The sequence below is a fragment of the Pterocles gutturalis genome, unplaced genomic scaffold (genome assembly GCF_000699245.1).
Source record: "Pterocles gutturalis isolate BGI_N339 unplaced genomic scaffold, ASM69924v1 scaffold40638, whole genome shotgun sequence".
Taxonomy (NCBI): domain Eukaryota; kingdom Metazoa; phylum Chordata; class Aves; order Pterocliformes; family Pteroclidae; genus Pterocles; species Pterocles gutturalis.
In genome coordinates this window covers 5,257-24,614 of record NW_010119420.1, presented here as the reverse complement: position 1 = coordinate 24,614, position 19,358 = coordinate 5,257, and the positions used below count along the sequence as shown (strand labels likewise).

The following is a 19,358-nucleotide window of genomic DNA, read 5'->3' as shown; positions in this document are numbered from 1 at the left end:
GAAATTTTGTTAGCGTAAGACTTGAATGGCATGCAAGGATAGAGATACTGAGATTTCACACTATATGGTTACCTCACAGGTCATTACGATGGCAACACATGAACAACCAAGATGCTGTAGGTAATAATGTATATGGATTTTATTTGTGGTTGGGGTAATCAAAGGAATTACTTCCCAAAGTAACTTTAATTTACATAATCAGAAAGAAAAACAAACTGAGTCATTTTACATGTACACAATTATTGCTGTTCAATCAGATACAATAATTATTCTAATTCTGAAATTGATTTGCATTACCTGGATTTGGTTTTCCAGTTTGGTATTGTCTTGAATTGAAAAACCTGGAATAATAAATATTTAAACACCAGTGAAAAGTCATGTTCATGTTCCATGAGTTAACAAAGACTAGGTAGTAATACTGGCTATTAAGCTTTGTGCTGACAATGGATGTGCCAGATCCCCAGCTCCTATGCATGTACTCAACAGGGCTTTACCTATTTTATTGACGGAGGGTTTGTCTGAAAGTCCTCCAAAGTTAATGTCACAAAACAATTTCCTCATCCATGTTCAGCAACCATTTAACAAACTGATTAGTTAATTGATGACATTCACACATTTCCTAGAAAGCAGCTCTCTAACAAATTTGCCAGTCCTGATAATTCCTGAACAATATTGATTAAAAGTACTTAAATTAAAGCAAGAGTGAAAGAAGCCCTAAGCAATTTAGTGTTTTACCTAAGTAACCTAGCATCAATTCAGTGTTAATTTTTCATTCCATTCTTTTAGCAATTAGCAGCAATGTGCTTTTACTGGTTCAAAAACTGTTCCAGATAGATGTGAGGAACATTTGATTTTAAAATTTTTTAAAATCTGATTTAATGAGTTTAGGGTATACAAGATATGATTAAAAATTTGTAGAGCAGCAATTAACTTTTAACAAGTCTATGTAAAATGCAGCATAAACAGAAAATTAACTATGTAAGTCACATACTGATGAAGATCTGTTAGATAATTTTAACTGTTCTTTTAAAATTTACACAGAAAAAAAACTTACTCTTGAATTATTGGCCTAAGTTGAGTGCCGAGATCTTCGCAGTGAAACCATTTTTCAAAGAGGACATTAGTTGACTCTCCAACATAGTATCTAACAAAGTAAAAATATCAGTCAATCCTTTTATTAACTAACTGATCAGGCTGTTTCAGTTTTTTCAAGAAAATAGCTACTTGATGTGTGTAAGAGTGTGTTATTCTCAAGCCTGGTGTACTTTATTCTGAAGAATGGTTATTTAGGGAAGCTTCTGGTTTCCCTGATTAGCTGACTGGTGGGTGGGGGTGCTCAAATTTCTGTCAAGGGCCTTGTAGTTTTGCTACTTATCAACCACAGATAAGTTATCAAATTCCTTTAGCAAACTTTCCAAATTTAATCCTAGAAATTGATTGGTGCTGTAGTCCCTTGGGACCAATAGCTCTCAGTTTGGATGTAGTTACTGCAAAAATAACTGGCCCCAAATACTGTTTCCAGTAACTGCTTCCATGCAGCTATAAGATAAATGCTCATATTTAAGAGAGTCGGCTTGCATGTTGCCCATGCATAGGCTGATAAGAACACAAGGTGGCTTATGGCCTTGTTTGCAAAAAAAAAATGGATGGCTGTCAGCTGCATAAATTTGGGAAGTCTTTGTCTCACCCCTCTGAAGAGGAATTTACTGATTACCTTACTTTATGTCTTGACAAAGAAATAAATTGGGCTGAGATCAATAGGTTAAGGTTGCTGTAATCTATGGAACAGCAAATGCAGAATATTCCTACAGATTTAAAAAAGACTGCGTGGACTGGCAAAGGAGTGATGCTCCAGTACAGTCACTCATATTGCAGCTGACTGTACATAGGTCCTATGTGTCCTTTGAATTAAAGTCACTAGAATGTGTGTTTGAAGAGGGAAACAAGGCTTGTATGATTATACCGTGCGTGCATGCATATGTATTTGTGTATTCATGTCTGTCTTATGTATATATATAAATACTGTCCAGAAAAATTCTAAGAGCTCCCTGGTTCCTCGGGTTTTGCAAAAAAAAAAGAGTATTCAGAAGAGAGTAATGTTATTAATGCCTTCAATATGGAAAAAGCTCTGCTACAAGCACAAGTTTTGAATGCAGAGAATCTACAGAGATGTTACAAATGTGTTGGCTGGGAAGGACTTTGCACCTTACTAAGTGTTAAAGAATCTAACTTAGTTGTTTCTGTATTTCTTTTGCCATAGGATTAAGATTAGCTAGTGCATTTTTCTTATAGTACAAAGCATGTAATCACTACTTAGTCTGAAACACCGGGGCAGGCTCCTTCTTCCCTTGTACAATAATCAGCATGTTGGGGCTCTGATTTATGACTGAGGCTTGTAATAATGGAACAGTAACATAATATTAGACCTTAAGTCAGCATACTTCAAAGCTTATTATGACTTTGTCTTGTACAATCTTTGCTGCAGGTGGCTGGGAGTTTTAAAAGTTTGAGAAGATTAGAGGTTCTGGTTGTAAATCCCCATCTCTCCCAGGAGCACACAGAGAGCCAGTGTAGGTTCAAAAGTATGACATGATTGTTCACGTCCAAAACTTCAGGTGCCTTTGTTCATCATGTCAGCATACAAACAAGGGCACTAAAAACCTCTAAATGATTTATTTTCAGGCGCCTGATTAGATATTTTCAATTAAGAGTGTGCTTTGTTAATCCAATTATTGTTTTACACCTGCAAACCATATGGTAGCTTTTAGTTTACTTTCTCCACAAGAGCATGACTAAATTGGAGTGCAAATCTCTAGATCTGCCCAGCATCCCTGAAAAAGCCATTCAGCATCTCCCTAATTTGTGCTGTTCCTAGACTTCCTGTACAAGGAATGTTATTTTACTTACAGTTACCTACAGCTACTTAAGTTCCTTTTTTACAAATAAACATTCTTATCTGAATCACTGGCCAATTGTTTTTAGCTCAAAATATTGTTTATTTTAATAATGCAAGTGCTCATGATTCACAGACCTGCTATGAGAGGAAAAAAAGGGACAAGTGTATAGCTGAGCAATGTTTTAAATGAACAGAATTTGTCTTCAGCTTGGAATCCAGTCAGGTGATTTTTATGAATGGTCCTTTTCTTAGTTTCTTATTTTTTTCTTTAGACTTTTTTTTTTTTTTGCTTGAATAAGTATGTATTTCTATCTCTGCATATTTGCAATCTTCCTGCTGTGATACTGCCCATACAACAATCAAAACTGTGGGCAAAAGGACAGAAACAGCATATTACAGATATTACTGCAGTTTTAAATAATTATAAATTACATGAATAGTTGTACACTCTCCTTGGTTAGTCGTACCTAGTTAATATCAAAACAGCTTTTCTAACTTGGCTAATGTTACTGCTGTGACTTTCCTTCTTAGACTTATGAATTCTGTATGACCACAGGACAAAGCTTAGTCCTGCTCCCATGAGAATACAAAGTAAACTTCTCATTTATTTGAAGATGCTGTTCTCATAAGACAATAAAAGCTGGGCAGAGGTGTGTACAATGTATAAGGGGGTTAGTGTTAAGAAAACGGACTTTTGTTTCCAGCTTTCCATACACTTGCCAAGAAAGCTGCTCTTCATCTTTTTGCTTACAAAGCAATTAACATTCTGCTTCCCAGAACTGATTAAAAAAAAAAAATCTTTTGTTTGATTTGTGTTGTTACAGAACTCAGATTTTAAAACTCAAGGAAATAGTAGTAGGCAATCTATGAGTAGCTAGCTATAACCACAACATGCATTTAAAGACATTTCAACATGTTCCGTGTTTAAATAAATCAAATGCTAAATGAGATCTCTGTTTATGTGTGTATAGATAAATAGATGTGTGGAAAAAATTAGTACTAAACTGCCAGGGTGAATCTGACAATTTATGAGGAAAGGAAAACACAGTATTGTATTGACATAAGAAATTAAGTTTATATTATGCATCCTAACAGATTAGCCAGCAGTTTATACTTCACCTGAGTGCATCCATTTCTGTCTTTAACCTTTTCCTCTCAATCACAAGACCTACAGTGTCCGCGTATCTCTGAGGAGAATGAGGTATCCTAGCAGGTAGGAGGAACATCTGTTCAAAGAAATAGGAAAGCATCTGTGTCAGGGAGTCTCAGTTCTTTGTGTTGTCTTTCCTCTGTCCCCAAAAAGTCCTCTGCTCATTGCCCTACTTTTCCCCTACTCCTTGTTGATTCTGTGTTGCTCCTTTGCAGCTGTACCCACTTTGGTACTAACAGCCCAGCAGATGCCGTTTCTTGCTTTCTCAGTGAATTGGCATTGCCTTTATGGCAGCCAGGTGCTCTCCTCCTGGTTTGATCATCAGTGCTAGACACAATTGAAATGCAAATCTAACCAGTTACTCATCTGCAATTTATAAATTTAGTGCAATTTCTGAGTAGCAGAAATGGAAATAAAAAGCAAGTTTGTTGTCAGCTTAGGAAGATGTCTAAACTAATCATCCACGTTTATCCCTCCAAGACAGCAAGCACCTGTGATTGCATGATGAGGAGTGTTATTTTCTCAAGAAATAATTAACAAATATGAGGGGCTATTTATTTATGCAAGTGACAAAGGGAATATGCAACAGTTAGTTGAGAGAAGCCTATTACTGAAGTTTGAGAATAAACCTTTTTCTAGCAGATATCTGACTATGTAGGAGGGTGGTAATCCTGTACTGTTCTTCAGCTCTGCAGATTCCTTAGCCAAGTCTGGGCAAGTCATTAAAATTTGTCTGCAAATCAGGGGTAATGATAGTGTCTCACCAGGACTAGTGTCAGTCTTCCCACTAATGATATTGTGTGTTCATTTTGATTGATGCTTCTGGTACATGCCATGATCTCAGCTGGACGTACTTCTCCAGTGTGAAGTGCATTACCAGAATCTCACCGTCTATAGGTTTGAAAATGTAGATCTGTTCCTTCATTGAAAACGTTGTAATACTTTTAAGGACATCAAGCTATTGGGTCTAATATATGTCTTCTATTTTAAAGGCTGACTGCACTAGGTCAAATAATCCTTTCAAAGACTGAGTGCAGTTCAAGCTTGTGACAATAATGAGTGGCAGTTGTAGCACATCTAATAACATGTAGTAATACCAAATAAAATATCTAGTCACCCTCTCATTTAGAGCACTGCAATCTATGCTTTAGCAAGTCCACTACTACAAGGAAAAAAACAATTGGGTGCAGCTGGATTACAGTTTATCCATAAATTGCTCTTTTAAAACCCTTCTCATATTGTGATGGTTGTGAAGGCTAACTGTGAAGACTAAAGAAGGGGGCTGAAAATAGCTCAATCTCTTAACTTTCCAAGTCCTAGGCAGTTCGCTTAGTGGCATGTTTGGGTGGGTGGGCAGGATGTACCTGACAGTGTGTAAGTAAAAGATTGATCCACTTGAATTCACAGGGGAGGTTGCATGCCATGCAAGGGAATAAGAACTCCTCTCAGTGTATTCCTATCTGAATGGGTAACCCAAATGCCCAGAGAGATTTTTATCTGTTATTGAAACCATGAAATGTTGAACACAACGTATAGTAGTTTTCTGTTAATTACATGGAATTTGCTATACTGCATTCAAGATTTTTTTTTTAAACTGATGCTATCTCTTGCACAGCAGGGATAAATTATTTTTAAATACTTCATAAAATATTCATTTAACATACCTACGTACAACAATAACAGAAAACAACCCTGCTTTACCTCCCCTTCTCGGATGACGATGTCTTTTTGTTTCCCATTTTCAATTATCTTCAAACACATATCTCCTTTAAGCTGGTAAAAAAGCTGAGGGAATAGGAAAATAACATTAAGGCGACTACTCCAAAACATTCTGTACTTCATATTCTGTATATAAAGGATATATGTACAAATACATTCAATCTGTAATTGCAAATATTTACAGTTGTGTTTTTTTTTTTTTTTTTTTCTAACAACAAATAACAGACTTCCAACGTTTATTGCTTTGGAAAATGTTACTAAGTATGTGTTATTTCCATTAACTTACACATATTTGGCAATCTATCTAAGAGGTCTTTAACTGCTTATAGAGCTCTTCTGTGACCCCAGTGGGATTCCGCTATGCTGTCTTTACTCCTGGAAATTACTCTTTGAAGGGCTGGGACGTTATGGTTTGGACATCTGTTAATTACACTGTACATAAAGCTTTATTTCAGATGTAGCAGGGTCATTCAGTCAGATTAAATGTCACTTTTCCAAATAAGCTCCCAATATGCATGCACAAGTTTTGTTTGTGTTTCTTTCATTTTTTTTTAATGGAGTTTTCTCATATGGGAATAATTGCCCATTTGGAAGCTGTTCTGCTTTATTTCTGTGGATACCCTCACAGCCCAGCAACAGCTGCTCCTCTCCCTACTGTATGTGTAAGAGGATTACATTCGAAGCAGGTCTAAGGACAGAACCACTGAACCCATGATTCTGTCTTCAGTGACCTTTCCATTGCCCTGTTTTCAGAGTGTCTTTGGAGGGCTCTGAGGTGCTCAGACCTAGTCTCGTGTTTCATGGCAGAACTGTGCCATGATCTGTAGGCAGGCCTCTCATTGACCTGGAATAATGCACACATTTTTCCTTATTTTGTGTAATACAGAGCAATAATGCTTCAAAAAGTCAATTTTAATTTTCTGCCACTCTCTGACAAGCTTCTATATGCTTTCCACGTTCTGACTGCTGTATCTAGATACCAAACAGATTAATTCATATAATTGCTAGTGTAGCAAAAGTTGTCTGAAACCTGATTAAAAGTTAGAACTATAATGAAAATAATTTTATTTATAGTAATTCACTGCAATTTTAGCAAAATGGAAAATGAATAGGGGAAAGAAGAAACCACCGAAGTATATAAAAACCCCAAGCTAATTGTTTTCAAATACTAGAAAAGCTTAATCATTTTTTTGAATCAGGATTGTTTACAAAACAGTTTTGAAATATTAATACATGCCACTGAGAATTCAAGAAATGAACACAAGAATAAATATGCTGCGAAAGAAATGAAACAGTAGAGAGAACTGAAGATGTACAGGAAAAGAGCTCATGCTGAGAGCTCTTACATGAGTGAAAAGTTCACCCTATGCCATGGTCATCATCATGGATAAATTATAACTCTTGCCTAGATGGCTGCAGTGCCAGGGTACTTATCCTCCTTGCACTCCATTTCCCCATGTTCTTTTCCTGTAATTTTCTTTGGTGTTACTGAATGAAGATATAAAATGCTATACTAGCCCTCATTACAGAGCACATGGGGCAAGGCTAACTGCTCATTGTATAACATAAAGCAATTTGAGTAAGGAAATGATCTCCATTTCAAACAAGACTCATCTAAGACTGTAAGATCCTGATGGATTATCACACAGGCCATTGGTAATATGGCACTGGTAATGCTGACACTGAAAGATCCTTTTTGAAATGTTGAGCTTTGGAGTGTTCTCTTCCCTTTGACTACTGAGAGAGCTGTTACTGAACACATGCACAGGACATGGAGATGAGGGAAAAGATAACAGAGGCAGAGTTTTATTCTGCTTGTGACCGTGAATCACATGGCTAAGCAAACTTTCTGGTAATGAAAGTTATAAGGAAAGATTCTGAACACTAAATTTTGAATTAAAAGAATTGTTTTGCAATGGGAAAGGAGGAATGAGGTGAGCTAAGCATTGTCAGTAAAAGTGTTTTTCTGACTGAATTTAAATAATACTTTTTACTGTCAATTATGGTCTATTCTTCAAAACTTTTTTTGAAAAATGTCTGTTTCAGTCATCCATAAATCACCTGGTGTATCTGTGATTAATACAAGTGGCAGTAATTACTAAATCTACTGCTGTGCTTATATTATACCTGGAACTTTTATCAAGAAAACTGTCAACCGTTTAATATCTCCGTGGGTTACAGTCCATGCCCATTTCACAGGACAGTTTGGCAATACAGTATTGTGCTGTCTTCTTGCTGGAATGTTACTTTTACTAAATGCTGACTGAGCTTTGACTTCGGTGCAAATCTAACCTTTTCTGAAGTATCTCCTGGAAAAATCGAGGCCTGAGTAAGGAAGTACCGGTGTGCGTGTGGGTATGCATAAATGCGTGTGTATATGTATGCATATACACAGATACATATGCATAGATAGAGAGTAAGTCAGTAGAGTTCACGCCACCTGAAAATACAAGCTTTCCTAGCTGGGCTGTTTTTACTGGGATAATCTGGTATCCATTCTCCACAGTAATGCTGAAAATTGAGGAAATGTGTAAGATTTTCACTCTATTAGCATCTTATTAATGGCAAGATCTCTTATTACATATAATATATATATCTCCTTGTAGAAAAGCCTAGATCTGTACATTGCTACTGCATAATGGGTCAAAATCAGACATGGATTTGTCTTTCTGGGTGAAGAATATGGCTCAAGGAAGGAACAAAGATTATTTGCCATTCTTTTTACCCCTCTTATTACTAGATGTGCTTATTTGGCGTTTTTTATTATTTTTATACCTCATTCTTTTCTTCCTTTATTTTTTCCAGACTTCTGCCTTTCATTCAGCTTTCCTGCTTACTGTGTGGTAACTTCTCATTACAATTACACTAAAAACAACTCCTCTTATTAAATCTCACCTTACCTCTAGAAATTATGAGCCACCTAGAAGTCATTCTTTACCCTAAGCATAAAATTTTTGCATAACATTGCTCAATATGATCATTAAAACTGCAGTTATACCTATGAAAACTAAACTGAAAGCCCCTTAAGATGGAGTCATTTAATTGACTCATTTAATTTTCCTTGAATTCTCTTTACTGTAGGAGAATTACATCCTCCTTCCTGAGTCTGCTTCGCTCTTCTTGATCTTGTTTTAGACCTGATAGTATTGTGTCCAGCTGCAGTGAAAGGCAGCATGACCAGTGCTGAATCACTGGCAAGTCTGTAAAGAGGTATTCCACTCAGTTGTGGAGACTCATCAAATAAATTATGCAGGCTTTTGTGGAGATGCAGAGAGGTGGGAGTTCCCTGTTCCCTTCAGTGGAAGCATTGCTGATGCTGCTTGTCTTGATATGAATTAATCTCAACATAGATACTGCCTTAAAAAGAGCAGTACCATTCCCACCATATTAATGTGGTGAGAATTGTATGGCTCCTTCATCCAGGTATGCGCATCCTAGCAAAGTAAGGAAGGAAGCATCTAGTAGGGGAAGAATACAGTATTTCTAATTGGTTTGTATAGGCTAATTAAAAATAAGTTTATTTTATGTACAGCAATGTATGTAATTTAATTTAGATCCACCTTTGATACAAAGCTCTGCCTAGGTGTGGGAGCTCAGAGGTCTGTGAGGGCTTTTGTAGCTGAGAGCTTATCCACAGACCTCTAAAGATATCTGAAATTTGCAATGTACTTTGAGTACTGACTGCTTCTGAAAGTCAGTTTGGGATTGCTTGGCCACTTCAGGGATTAGGCTCTGACTTGGCATATCCTGGCTTGTATTTCTTGCCAGATTGCTAAATGCTAAATTAATTTGTAGAGCAAATCAAATTCTGATGTGGGAGTAGAGCCTGTGTGTTCTCCAGACTTCAGTGGTGACTGATCTATTTGGGCACAGAACAACAATTTTCTCCCTCTCTCATCAAAAAGATTTTTCAGCCATCAAAAGTCTGGAAGACAAACAGATGAGGAAGGTAGACACAACTATGTTGTGGGGTTTGTTGGGGTTTTTTTCCTCATTTACATGTCATCTATGAAACCTGAGTTCTCACTAAAACTCATGCCAACAATTTTATGCAGCAGACTTATTTCTGAAGACACTATCTCTTTCTGACACAAAAGGATCTTCAGCTTTGTTTCTTATTAAAATCTTCAAACAGTTTTCACCAGATAAATGTGGAGATTTTTAAATGTAAAGAAGCAAAAAAGTTTCTCTTGCTTTGCTGCAGCTCATGTTCTCAGTTTTATTTGGGAGATAAACACCACAAAACTACCAAATGGAATGCTCATCTAGTCCCTCTTTCCCCTCCCTCTTAGGCATCCAGTATCCCCACACAACACAGAGGGAGAACTGAGCTGCTAAGGAAGTTTCTCAAAAGCATGCTGACTAGAGAGCAGCATATGCTAGAAGAAGGGGTCAGGTTTCATTTAAGCAGGTAATTTGTCAGAAAGTGGAGCCAGATCTTACCTGTGCTGTGTGAGTGAGGGGAAGAAAAAGAGAAATCAAAACTTGGGTAAGAAAACTCAGATGAGCTGTGGCAGATGTCACCTCAAATCTCTATCATGCTTCATATACTATACCTTAACAAGACTGTGTAAATATGCTAGAAGCTGAGGAGATTGGCCAAGATGATCAAAGGAGAGGGAATTTCTGTTGTGAGAGTCCTCTTTAAGACTGCAGCATAAGGGCTCTGATCTGTGGGTCTGCATCAGTACGTTGGTGGCTCTATCCATGGGAAACAACCTAGATGCTGAGTGCAGAAACTTAGGGTAAAATACACATGGCACAATGAGAAGCAGGGCTTTTAAAACCAAGCAGAATATTGTGCCAATGCAGATCTGTTTCAGGTAGTAGATGAAAGGTTGATTTTAATTTCTCTGCATGGAACTGCACTGTTTACATCAGAATTTAAATTGTTAAGAAATCAAAGTCAGCCAGTTGAGATTCATCGTATTTAAGTGGTGGACAGAAGTGGGTAAAGAGACAGGAGCCTAACTATTTTTGTGATCCTAGATTTAGCTGTTAGAATATCTCAATTTCACCCAAAGCAGCCCACACAATGCAGTAAAAAAGAAAAAAAGAAAAACAAAACAAAAACAAACAAACAAAACCCCCAAAAAACCCACCAAAACTGAAATTCTTTTACTATAGATAAGCTTTGTAATGATCATGGTTTTTATCTGTCATTAACTTCCTCCAGAAATATACAGTCCCCTTCAGTTTTCACTTGCCTTATATTTTTGGAAGTTATATGGTGAATTTATAAGAGAAGATTAGAAATTCCCCAGCCACAGGCTTTTCAAGTAAGCAAAAACGCAGTAAATACACCACAAAGTCTGTGAGATGTCTATGATGAAAAGTTCAAGAGACAAAGGTATGTCAGGGACCGTTGCCTGGTACCTGGAATGTACCTGCTATCCGGTAGCTGTGAGGGGCTGAGCATCATGTCAGGGCTGCCACAGAAGCTTCCAGTGGTCTCATCAAGTTGACTACACAAGAATTGTAGTCACTAGTCCACGTAATCCAAATCTCTCTTGACAAGTGAGGTACATTGGAATAATGATTCAAATGAAAACCTCACGAAACTAGCTATATAGCACAAATACGTTATTTTTAGTACATATTAAAGTTTTGTCTGTATAGCTGTATAGGTGCTTTCTCACAGCAGGTTTTTTGCCATGTTTCAAGAGAAGATGCATTCCTCAAAGCAACTCAGTTTCTTTTTGAGAATGGGTCTGATTTAGAGGCAGAGAACATCTGAGTAGGTGTTTGTTGACTCTGTCTCTGTGATGGAGAAGGGAGCAAGGGAGAACTTAACATTTACAAATAGGAAAAACAATTCATATGATACAGTGACAAATTCAAGCCAAAGAATGGCCTATCTCTGGTAAGGTGCAGCTTGATTTGGCTCCTTATAAAATCTGTCCAAAGGAAAACAATGTCTCAGGTATGAAGTAGTACTTCTGTACAGAAGGATGGCACATAAGTAGTGTGCAGAAAAATTAAAAGGAAGTGAAGCAGTAGAGAGAAAACTAAGGACGAAGAAAATGTCGAGTTACATATTTGGGAAACTCCTGCTGGCTGAGAGGAGGAAACAAATTGTGTGAGACTAGCAGCCATTTTAGCCTAAACAAATGTTCAAGGGACAATCCTAAAAGGCTTTGAAGAGAGTCCAAATCAAGCTTTCAGTTTTTCTCATAATTAGACAGTTACAACTAATCCTCCCGACACACCTGCACATTAACGGCGCCCCCAGAGAACAGCCTGAGAGCAGGAGGATGCTCCTAAGCCCTCATCTCTGCGTGTGAACCCCTTGCTGCTGGGAACTTCAGGCTGACAAGCGCAAGCTGTGCCACAGGACACACTGTGATAACAGGCATAAAATAATGAGCGAACAGACATAAATAATCCTAAATTTAACTTTCTTCTTTGCTCTTGGAATAATACTGGTAGAATAGCATCAACTAAATTTGCATAAAGGATTTGGAGGTTTTCGCGTTCATGAGTTGGCCTGTTAACAGTATGCCTATATAGTTTGTCTTTCAGATTATCACTCAGAACTATAAATGACCTTTTGCCTACCAAAATAATGAGCTGAACACAGTTTTGAAAGGTTTTTTTATAATCCCAAGTCTAATTTAGGAATATGCCCTTTTACTAGGATACTGTCTGTCTGACAGTTCTTCTCTAATGAACACCATGGATCTAAAGGCTTAATTAGATCACAGGAAGGTGCAAATGTGGCTGGTAAAAAGCTATGGCAAAATGCAATGTATGACTATATTGTACCTCTGTAGAAGTGGACAAAATTGGCCCATACGTTTAACTGATAACTAACTGGTAATGTTTCTGATGCATATATTGACGATTTTTTTTTATTTGATAGGATTTTTGTTTCTATTTTTGGTTGCAGAGTAAATGTGAAAAATTTGCTATGTGAATGAGGATGTATTGATACCTAAAAAAATGTTATATCCAGTTGAATTAGCAATAATTTACTATACTGTTGCATACTGATACCAATTACACCTTTACAGATATGGCTAACGTTTTACACTGTTGGAAAGTCATATAATGGGTTTAGGCTTATTAAATGTAGGCCAAATTCCTTTCAAACACATGAATATCTTGCAGAGAGACAAAAGACAAAGGAAATTATATTAATCTGACTTTTATTTTAAGTGAAGAGAGGAACAGACAAATTTCAAAAATGAAACAGGACAGGGATGGATCAGGGACCAAGGATAATCCAGTATGAATGGGGAGAGGCAGGCAGGGACAAGACCATAAAGAAAAGAAAACCAAACCAATATATTTAGTATTGTAGTGCAGGCTATTGTACCAGTTAATCTTCATCTTGTTTTTTGTGTGTTTGCTCTTTGTTTAGAGCTTTAACATATTATTCGGAGCAAGAAAAATTGTGTAAAACTAAAAAGATTTAAGTTACTGAAAAAATTATTTGGAATCATTAACTTCCATATGTACCTTCACATACCTTCATTTAATGCTTTGCCAAACTTTAATGCTATTGACCTTGATAACAAAATTCACTCACTGTTAATCTCACATACAATACTTAATATGCCATACAGCAGTGTAGAGATTTTATATTCTTCTCAGTGCTGTCTGAGCAGTCACACTACAGCCGTGATTACTCCTTTCCCAGGGACATAATCACGTTGCAAAACCACATTTTGTTTTCCCTAGCTAAGTATCTCTGGAATTTCCTTCTAAATATATGATGGATGCTAAATTATTCTGGTTAGCAACAATCACTGCACACGTATTGCCCTGAGACCTGGCTTGCCTCCTTCCCAGCCCAAGCAACTTGCTGGCATGGTCTCTGGTGTTGCCAGAGCTCCTCCTGCACAACCGATGAGAAGGGACGTAATTGAGTGTGCTGGGTAACCTGGGACGTGACTGGCCATGCCTGTGCCCACAGCCACGGGTGGGCTGTGAGACCGTGGTGGCAATGCAAAGCAGGCAGGAGTCTGGCAGTGATAGGGTAGCAACTGCTCTTTCAGAGATGTGCAGTTATAATGACTGTAAACACCTGTACAGCACATCCATAGCGGAAAATTAATGAAGGCTGTTGTGAAATGGTTGGGTTGGTTTTTTGAGAAATGATTCCATGATAAGCAAACAGATTTTTGTTTATTTTTGAAAGGATTTATTGAACTTGACTCACTTCTGCCTTGAACTATGTAGATGTTTAGGCTTGGGTTTCTAAAGGGACTTAAAATTAGGTGGCCAAATTTTATTGGAATTACATGAAATTAAATTACTCTGCTGGGAAGCAGGGCAAATTGTCTCCTATCCTGAAATCCTTACTGCCAGGCCTCTAGTGTCCCCTTTCCCTTAGGGTTCCTTCAGAGCCAGCTGTGATACCTCTGTCTCAGAGCAGTCCTCAGGCCAAGCAGAGAATTCCATGAAAAATGCAGTAAACAAAGCAGATGTAAATTGTTACAATTTTGATGGATTTCTACTCTTTCTTCCTATGTTCTGCATTTGGCACAATAGCTACTCACAACTAAAAGCAGTGGGAGGGCTTTATTTTGATACAGAAGATGTGCAGAGCAGGGCACTGATTTGAAAAATATTTAGAGACTCTGTTCTTTAACCTTCCAAACATAAATGAAAGCTGCAAATGCTGATATTTTTCACAAAGCACAGAAAAATGTAATTTCAATCCAATTGAAATATTTTTTATTTTTGAATTTCAAAAATCTTTTGAATTACAGATTGATTTTCTGCAACAAAATAGCACGTTAAAAATATCATTACCTTTCCAAAGTTTTCTTCTGAAATGTTGAAATGAGACATTTTGATGTGTTAGAATGCTTTCTCTAGTTTCCTGTTGGAAATTAATTATAACAAAATAGATCTGATCTCATGAGCTTGTTTCAAAGGAAATGCACAGATGGTGTATGGTTTTGGTGAATGATTCTGTTTAAGTCTTTGGATAGATCTAATAAATGCAACATCACTGAGCCTGGCATTGCTAATCTGTAGCTGTAGCTTCAAAAGTAGCTCCATTTTAAACATTATAGATCAATTAAACCATCAAAATATAAACAGCCTATAGTTTACCTCTTCTCCTTCTTCAATATGATAGTCCTTCCTTTCATTTGGTCCTCCAACAAACATCACATTTAACTGATGGCGATGCCTAGAAAAGAAAGTGACATTTTAAAGCTACCTCCACTCATCATGTTATTTCATATAAGGTGGGTTTTTTTTAATTATTCTTTGAGGACAGTAAGTCAATGAAACAATGCTGAGTGACAAGCAACATCCAGAATGAGAACTGAAAAGATCTTGGACGCATGTCTCTACCTTGCCACTGTCCTGCTGGGTGACCTGAAGGCCAGCTACCTCCCTCCTGGTGTTTCAGTGCTTCCAGCTATGAAAAGGGGACAATAGCTACCAACTGGGGAAAGAGCTTTGAACTGTAAAGATAAAGATTGCTATGTAAGAGACGAGACAGGAACAACAGGAAAATGTCTTTTTTAATGTAAACTGATGAGATCAGGATTCTGTAAAGGTTAATAAAGGTAAAAACATACTTTTCCCATTGGCAGAATTACTAGAGATACTGACGGTAGAAATTATCAGCTAATTTCACTTCTATTTATACTGCTATTGCTAAGGTGGAACAACATTACAATGGTTTCATTGTCATTGTGGTTGATTCTGAAAAGGAGATTTGGGCCCTGTATCTTAACTCTGCCCCTTTTAAAAGCCTTAATGAGTATTTCTCTCGGCTGGCACAAAGAATAGGTACCATCCCAATTATCTATCAGTTCACTTACACTATTAAAAAAAGATAAGTTAGCAGGTTTTCATTTGCTAAAAAAACCTCTGTAAATCAGATCTGTTAGCTGTGATTAAAATTTGTCCTCAAGCTCTTTTTGACATGTGAACTGGAGGTGTTGACCTCTACATTTCAGTAAGGAGATTCTGGGCAATACCTGGGCTAATAGGAGATCATAGTAACACAGAACCCTGCAGCACAGCGAAGAATTACATGCCTCTGTGTCAGCACCTCGTAAGCCTTAATTGAGAGGAGCTGTTCTGAACTGCTGAACACATACATTTGATCTGCTATTATTATCATGTTTACCTTGAAAAGTATTTAAATCATAATGAACAAGACAGTAGACATTAATAAAGCCAAAATAACAAGTAACAGTGACAAATTCCTTGGTCAAATAAAAGTCTAACAAATTAAATTAGATTACAATTCTTAAATGCATTATTTTAATCATAGGAAGCTGTATATATTATAGCACTTGGCTTCATGCCCGTGTCTTAAAATTGGGAACAAAAATCAGAACTGCTGTACCACTGTGAGAGACTGAACTGTGGGACTTTTATCTCAAAGACTGCTTGGAAACGGAACTGTGCCCACCCCTGACATTATGTGGTGAAGCCAGCCTGGTGTGGTGTGAAGGCTGACCCCACGTACTGGGACATGGGCAGTGCACCACGAGGGAGCATGCAGCAAGCGCCTGTACCCCATGGGCATGCTTGAAAGGGGGTGTGGGACGTGTAGGATGTGTAGGACGTGCCGCTGCCATGGAAACCCTCGGCCCAATGGACTTTATCTGGACCGGCTATAAAAGCCCGCAGGAAAGTGCCCCCAAACGGCGTGTGTTTTGTGGGGGTGTGTGTTGTGTTGAGGGTGTGTTTTGTGGTGTGTGGGGAGCCACGTGAGCGGAGGTGTGTGCGCGAAGATGTGTGTTCACCATTCAAGGCCTGTGGATAGTCGGAGCGTAGCGGGAACTTGGGTGGTAACTGTTTCTTGCTTCTCTGTCCTGACTTCTTGCTTAATTTCTATGGTGTATTCCTCTCTTTCCTATCGCTCTTACATTTTATTGTTAATAAAGTTGGTTCTGGTGTACGGTATCTGACCTCGTTTGGTCTTAATCTCACTCCTGAGATCGTATCAAAACCTCCCTGACTTTGTATCGGGACAACTACACAGATTTAATATTCATTTTTAAGAATGCACTGTAATACTTCTTACATTAATGTTCCCTTCTTCTAAGGAAGGGCAGGAAGACCAAAACAGTAACAACACAGCTAATAATTAATGAAATACATTAAAATCAACCCTGGAGAATAAAATAACAGAAAGACAATCTATGGGTATCTTGTAGCCTACTTTTAAGATGAGTTAATTTTTACAGAAACCGATACAGTTTTGTTATTGTTTCAATAACTAACAGTGAAAATATTGCTCTAAAAATCATTGTTGCTTAACTTTTTGTTTGGCAAATCTACCATTAATTCTGTTACCCCATGGATTTAGCTGGGTCTTACATAATAAACAGGCAACCATGGGATAACCATTCCTGTTGTTAACAACTGTATAATAACACAATCAAAAAATTCCAGCTATCAAATACAAACAGGAACTTCATTAGGTTTGTCCATAGGGTAAATAAATTTGTCTGGTTCATATAGTTGCATTAAGTTAAGAAGAAAAACCATGAGGAAGGAAAGCAGTTAATAGTTAAGACTTGCAATTAGAGTATCACGAAGGTTTCAGGAGTGTGAAAATTACTTGATTGCTTCTTAATCACATGAATAAAATGGTATCAGCAGGCAGCTTTTTAAAAAGTCTCAAGACTATGAAGAATCAGATAGTCCATGACCACAGTTAGGTCTCCTTATGGTAAGTATCATATTCTGAATTCAGAAAAGAGCTTTAAAAGTGCCATAGCTGCCCTGTAAAAATCAGGTATGTCAAGGGTTCTGATTTTGCACTAATGGCTCATTGTTGAAGTTAAAAAGCATTTAAATTTGTAAGATAGTGTCATTAAAAGACATCTAATCAAACTGCTGCTCTTACATTGTATCCTTTAAACAGGTGGAGATTCAGGAACTGAGGTTTTGTTTTGAAATCCCAAACAGGTATTTAAAACTTTTGATCCTCTCAAGTGTATGGAACACAACTAAATTAAAGCTTGAAAGCCATAATAAATTTATACACCAAAAGTCATACTGATTTGCTGTAAGACCTAGCTTTTAACCATTAATTCTCTCTTGAAACACCAGATCATAAGTTACTTAAATGTTTTGAGGTGGTTGCCTTCCAATTATGTAGAAGGCAGTGAGAAGATTGCCTTATACATTTCTACTTAGCACATAAAGGATCAAGGCCTTTGGAAAAATGTTGGAAATCTATTAGTCACTTCCTGGAAAATCACCTAAAGTGTTTTTGGAAAATCCTGTAAACATTTAGATAGCACCAGGAGCAGGTGGTGAGCAACCAAGAATCCATATAGTAGATGGCTTTCCTCTCCTTCTTCGCAGGCTGAAGCTACGTTGGAAAAAATTATTTTTTTTTAAATCTATGCATTTTTTCATCACAAGAAATGTTCTTTGTCAACACTGAGTATGTGGTGATCTGTCTGACCTCTGATAGATGTCGCATTCCAGAGCTAACTTCAGGATTGCACAGAACTGCTAGTGCAGGGTGCAGAACAGTGCAGTAATGACAAAAAGGTTCATCTTACTGATGAAGAAAGAAAACCATGAATATTCTACATTGCTGTACAACTATGCATAACGCCCACACTTTTTTCTTATATTACCTGTCTAATTCAGAATATGGTTTGTAGCTCTATGGTGCCAGTCAGTGCTCTAAAACACTGCCTCTTCAGCCTCCTACTGAAGAGGGTCCCCTCCTGCCTTGACAGCTCTGGAAATGCTCTGGAAACCTGCTCCTCCAGTGCCCATGCCCTTCCCTTCTCCTTCTTTCTCAGTGAGATAACTTCTCCCATCAGTGTTGACTGCTGCTGCAGCTTAGGTTCCACTGCAATGTTGGAATGACTCTCAGCAGCTCTAGCAGCTGTTTCAGGTTGTAATTCGGCAGCACTAATCTGTTAGCTAAATCTCATCATTTGTGGAGGTGATGCCATCTCCTCTGACTTCTATGAGTTTATTGTCACAGGGCCTGACACAAATTCCCTTAACTCAGTCTAATGCCTACAAGAGCCTTTAAGCTGAGGCAAATATCGTGTATTCAAGTGGATCTTTATAGCTTTTACGGTGTTACTGCAAAACAGATTTCAATCACTTTCTGTTCTTTGAAACAGCACTCTGACTGACTGCAGTCTGAGAGGAACTACAGTTCCTGACTCATCTTTACCATGTATGCATTTTAGCAGCTTCCTCTTATAGCTAAGAATATTTATATATCTAAGAACTGTGTAAAAAAAAAAATCATTTACTTACATAAGCTTATTGCACACAGGTGGCAAAAAGGCAGTTCTGTTTTCTTCTATCCATTTTCCTACATTTACAAGAAGCTCCATCGTCCACCAGTTATGAAACTTTTGACAGAGATGTTAGAGTTTGCAGAGCGGTCTTTATGTGAGCAAACTGCATGTGACTCCATCCCCAGAGCTCAGGGGATTGGCTGGAAGAAGAGGTGGCTTCAGTGTCAAAGGGGACAGGTCCATCAGCCAAAGGTTACTTTGAGAAGAGCACTGCTGCTCCAGCACCTTCGCTAATAATTGACCAGTGGTTTTAAAATACATCTTTTCATCAGAAACTTATTCTGCCCACTCGAGGTTTCTTAATTCTCTTTACTGCATCAACTGAATT

General features: G+C 37.7%; 1 protein-coding gene across 1 annotated transcript; it reads right to left on the bottom strand.

The window, feature by feature from the left end:
• Positions 1-297: 297 nt before the first annotated feature.
• On the bottom strand, positions 298-19,083 carry HAAO (3-hydroxyanthranilate 3,4-dioxygenase; the record flags this gene model as incomplete). The annotated part of the gene is made up of 6 exons (XM_010076566.1): positions 18,987-19,083; positions 14,832-14,910; positions 5,748-5,831; positions 4,016-4,122; positions 1,055-1,144; positions 298-341 (listed from the first exon to the last, which is right to left on the bottom strand). Coding segments are annotated over exons 1-6 (484 nt in total), but the record flags the coding sequence as incomplete, so codon positions are not given.
• Between the last annotated feature and the right edge of the window lie 275 nt (positions 19,084-19,358).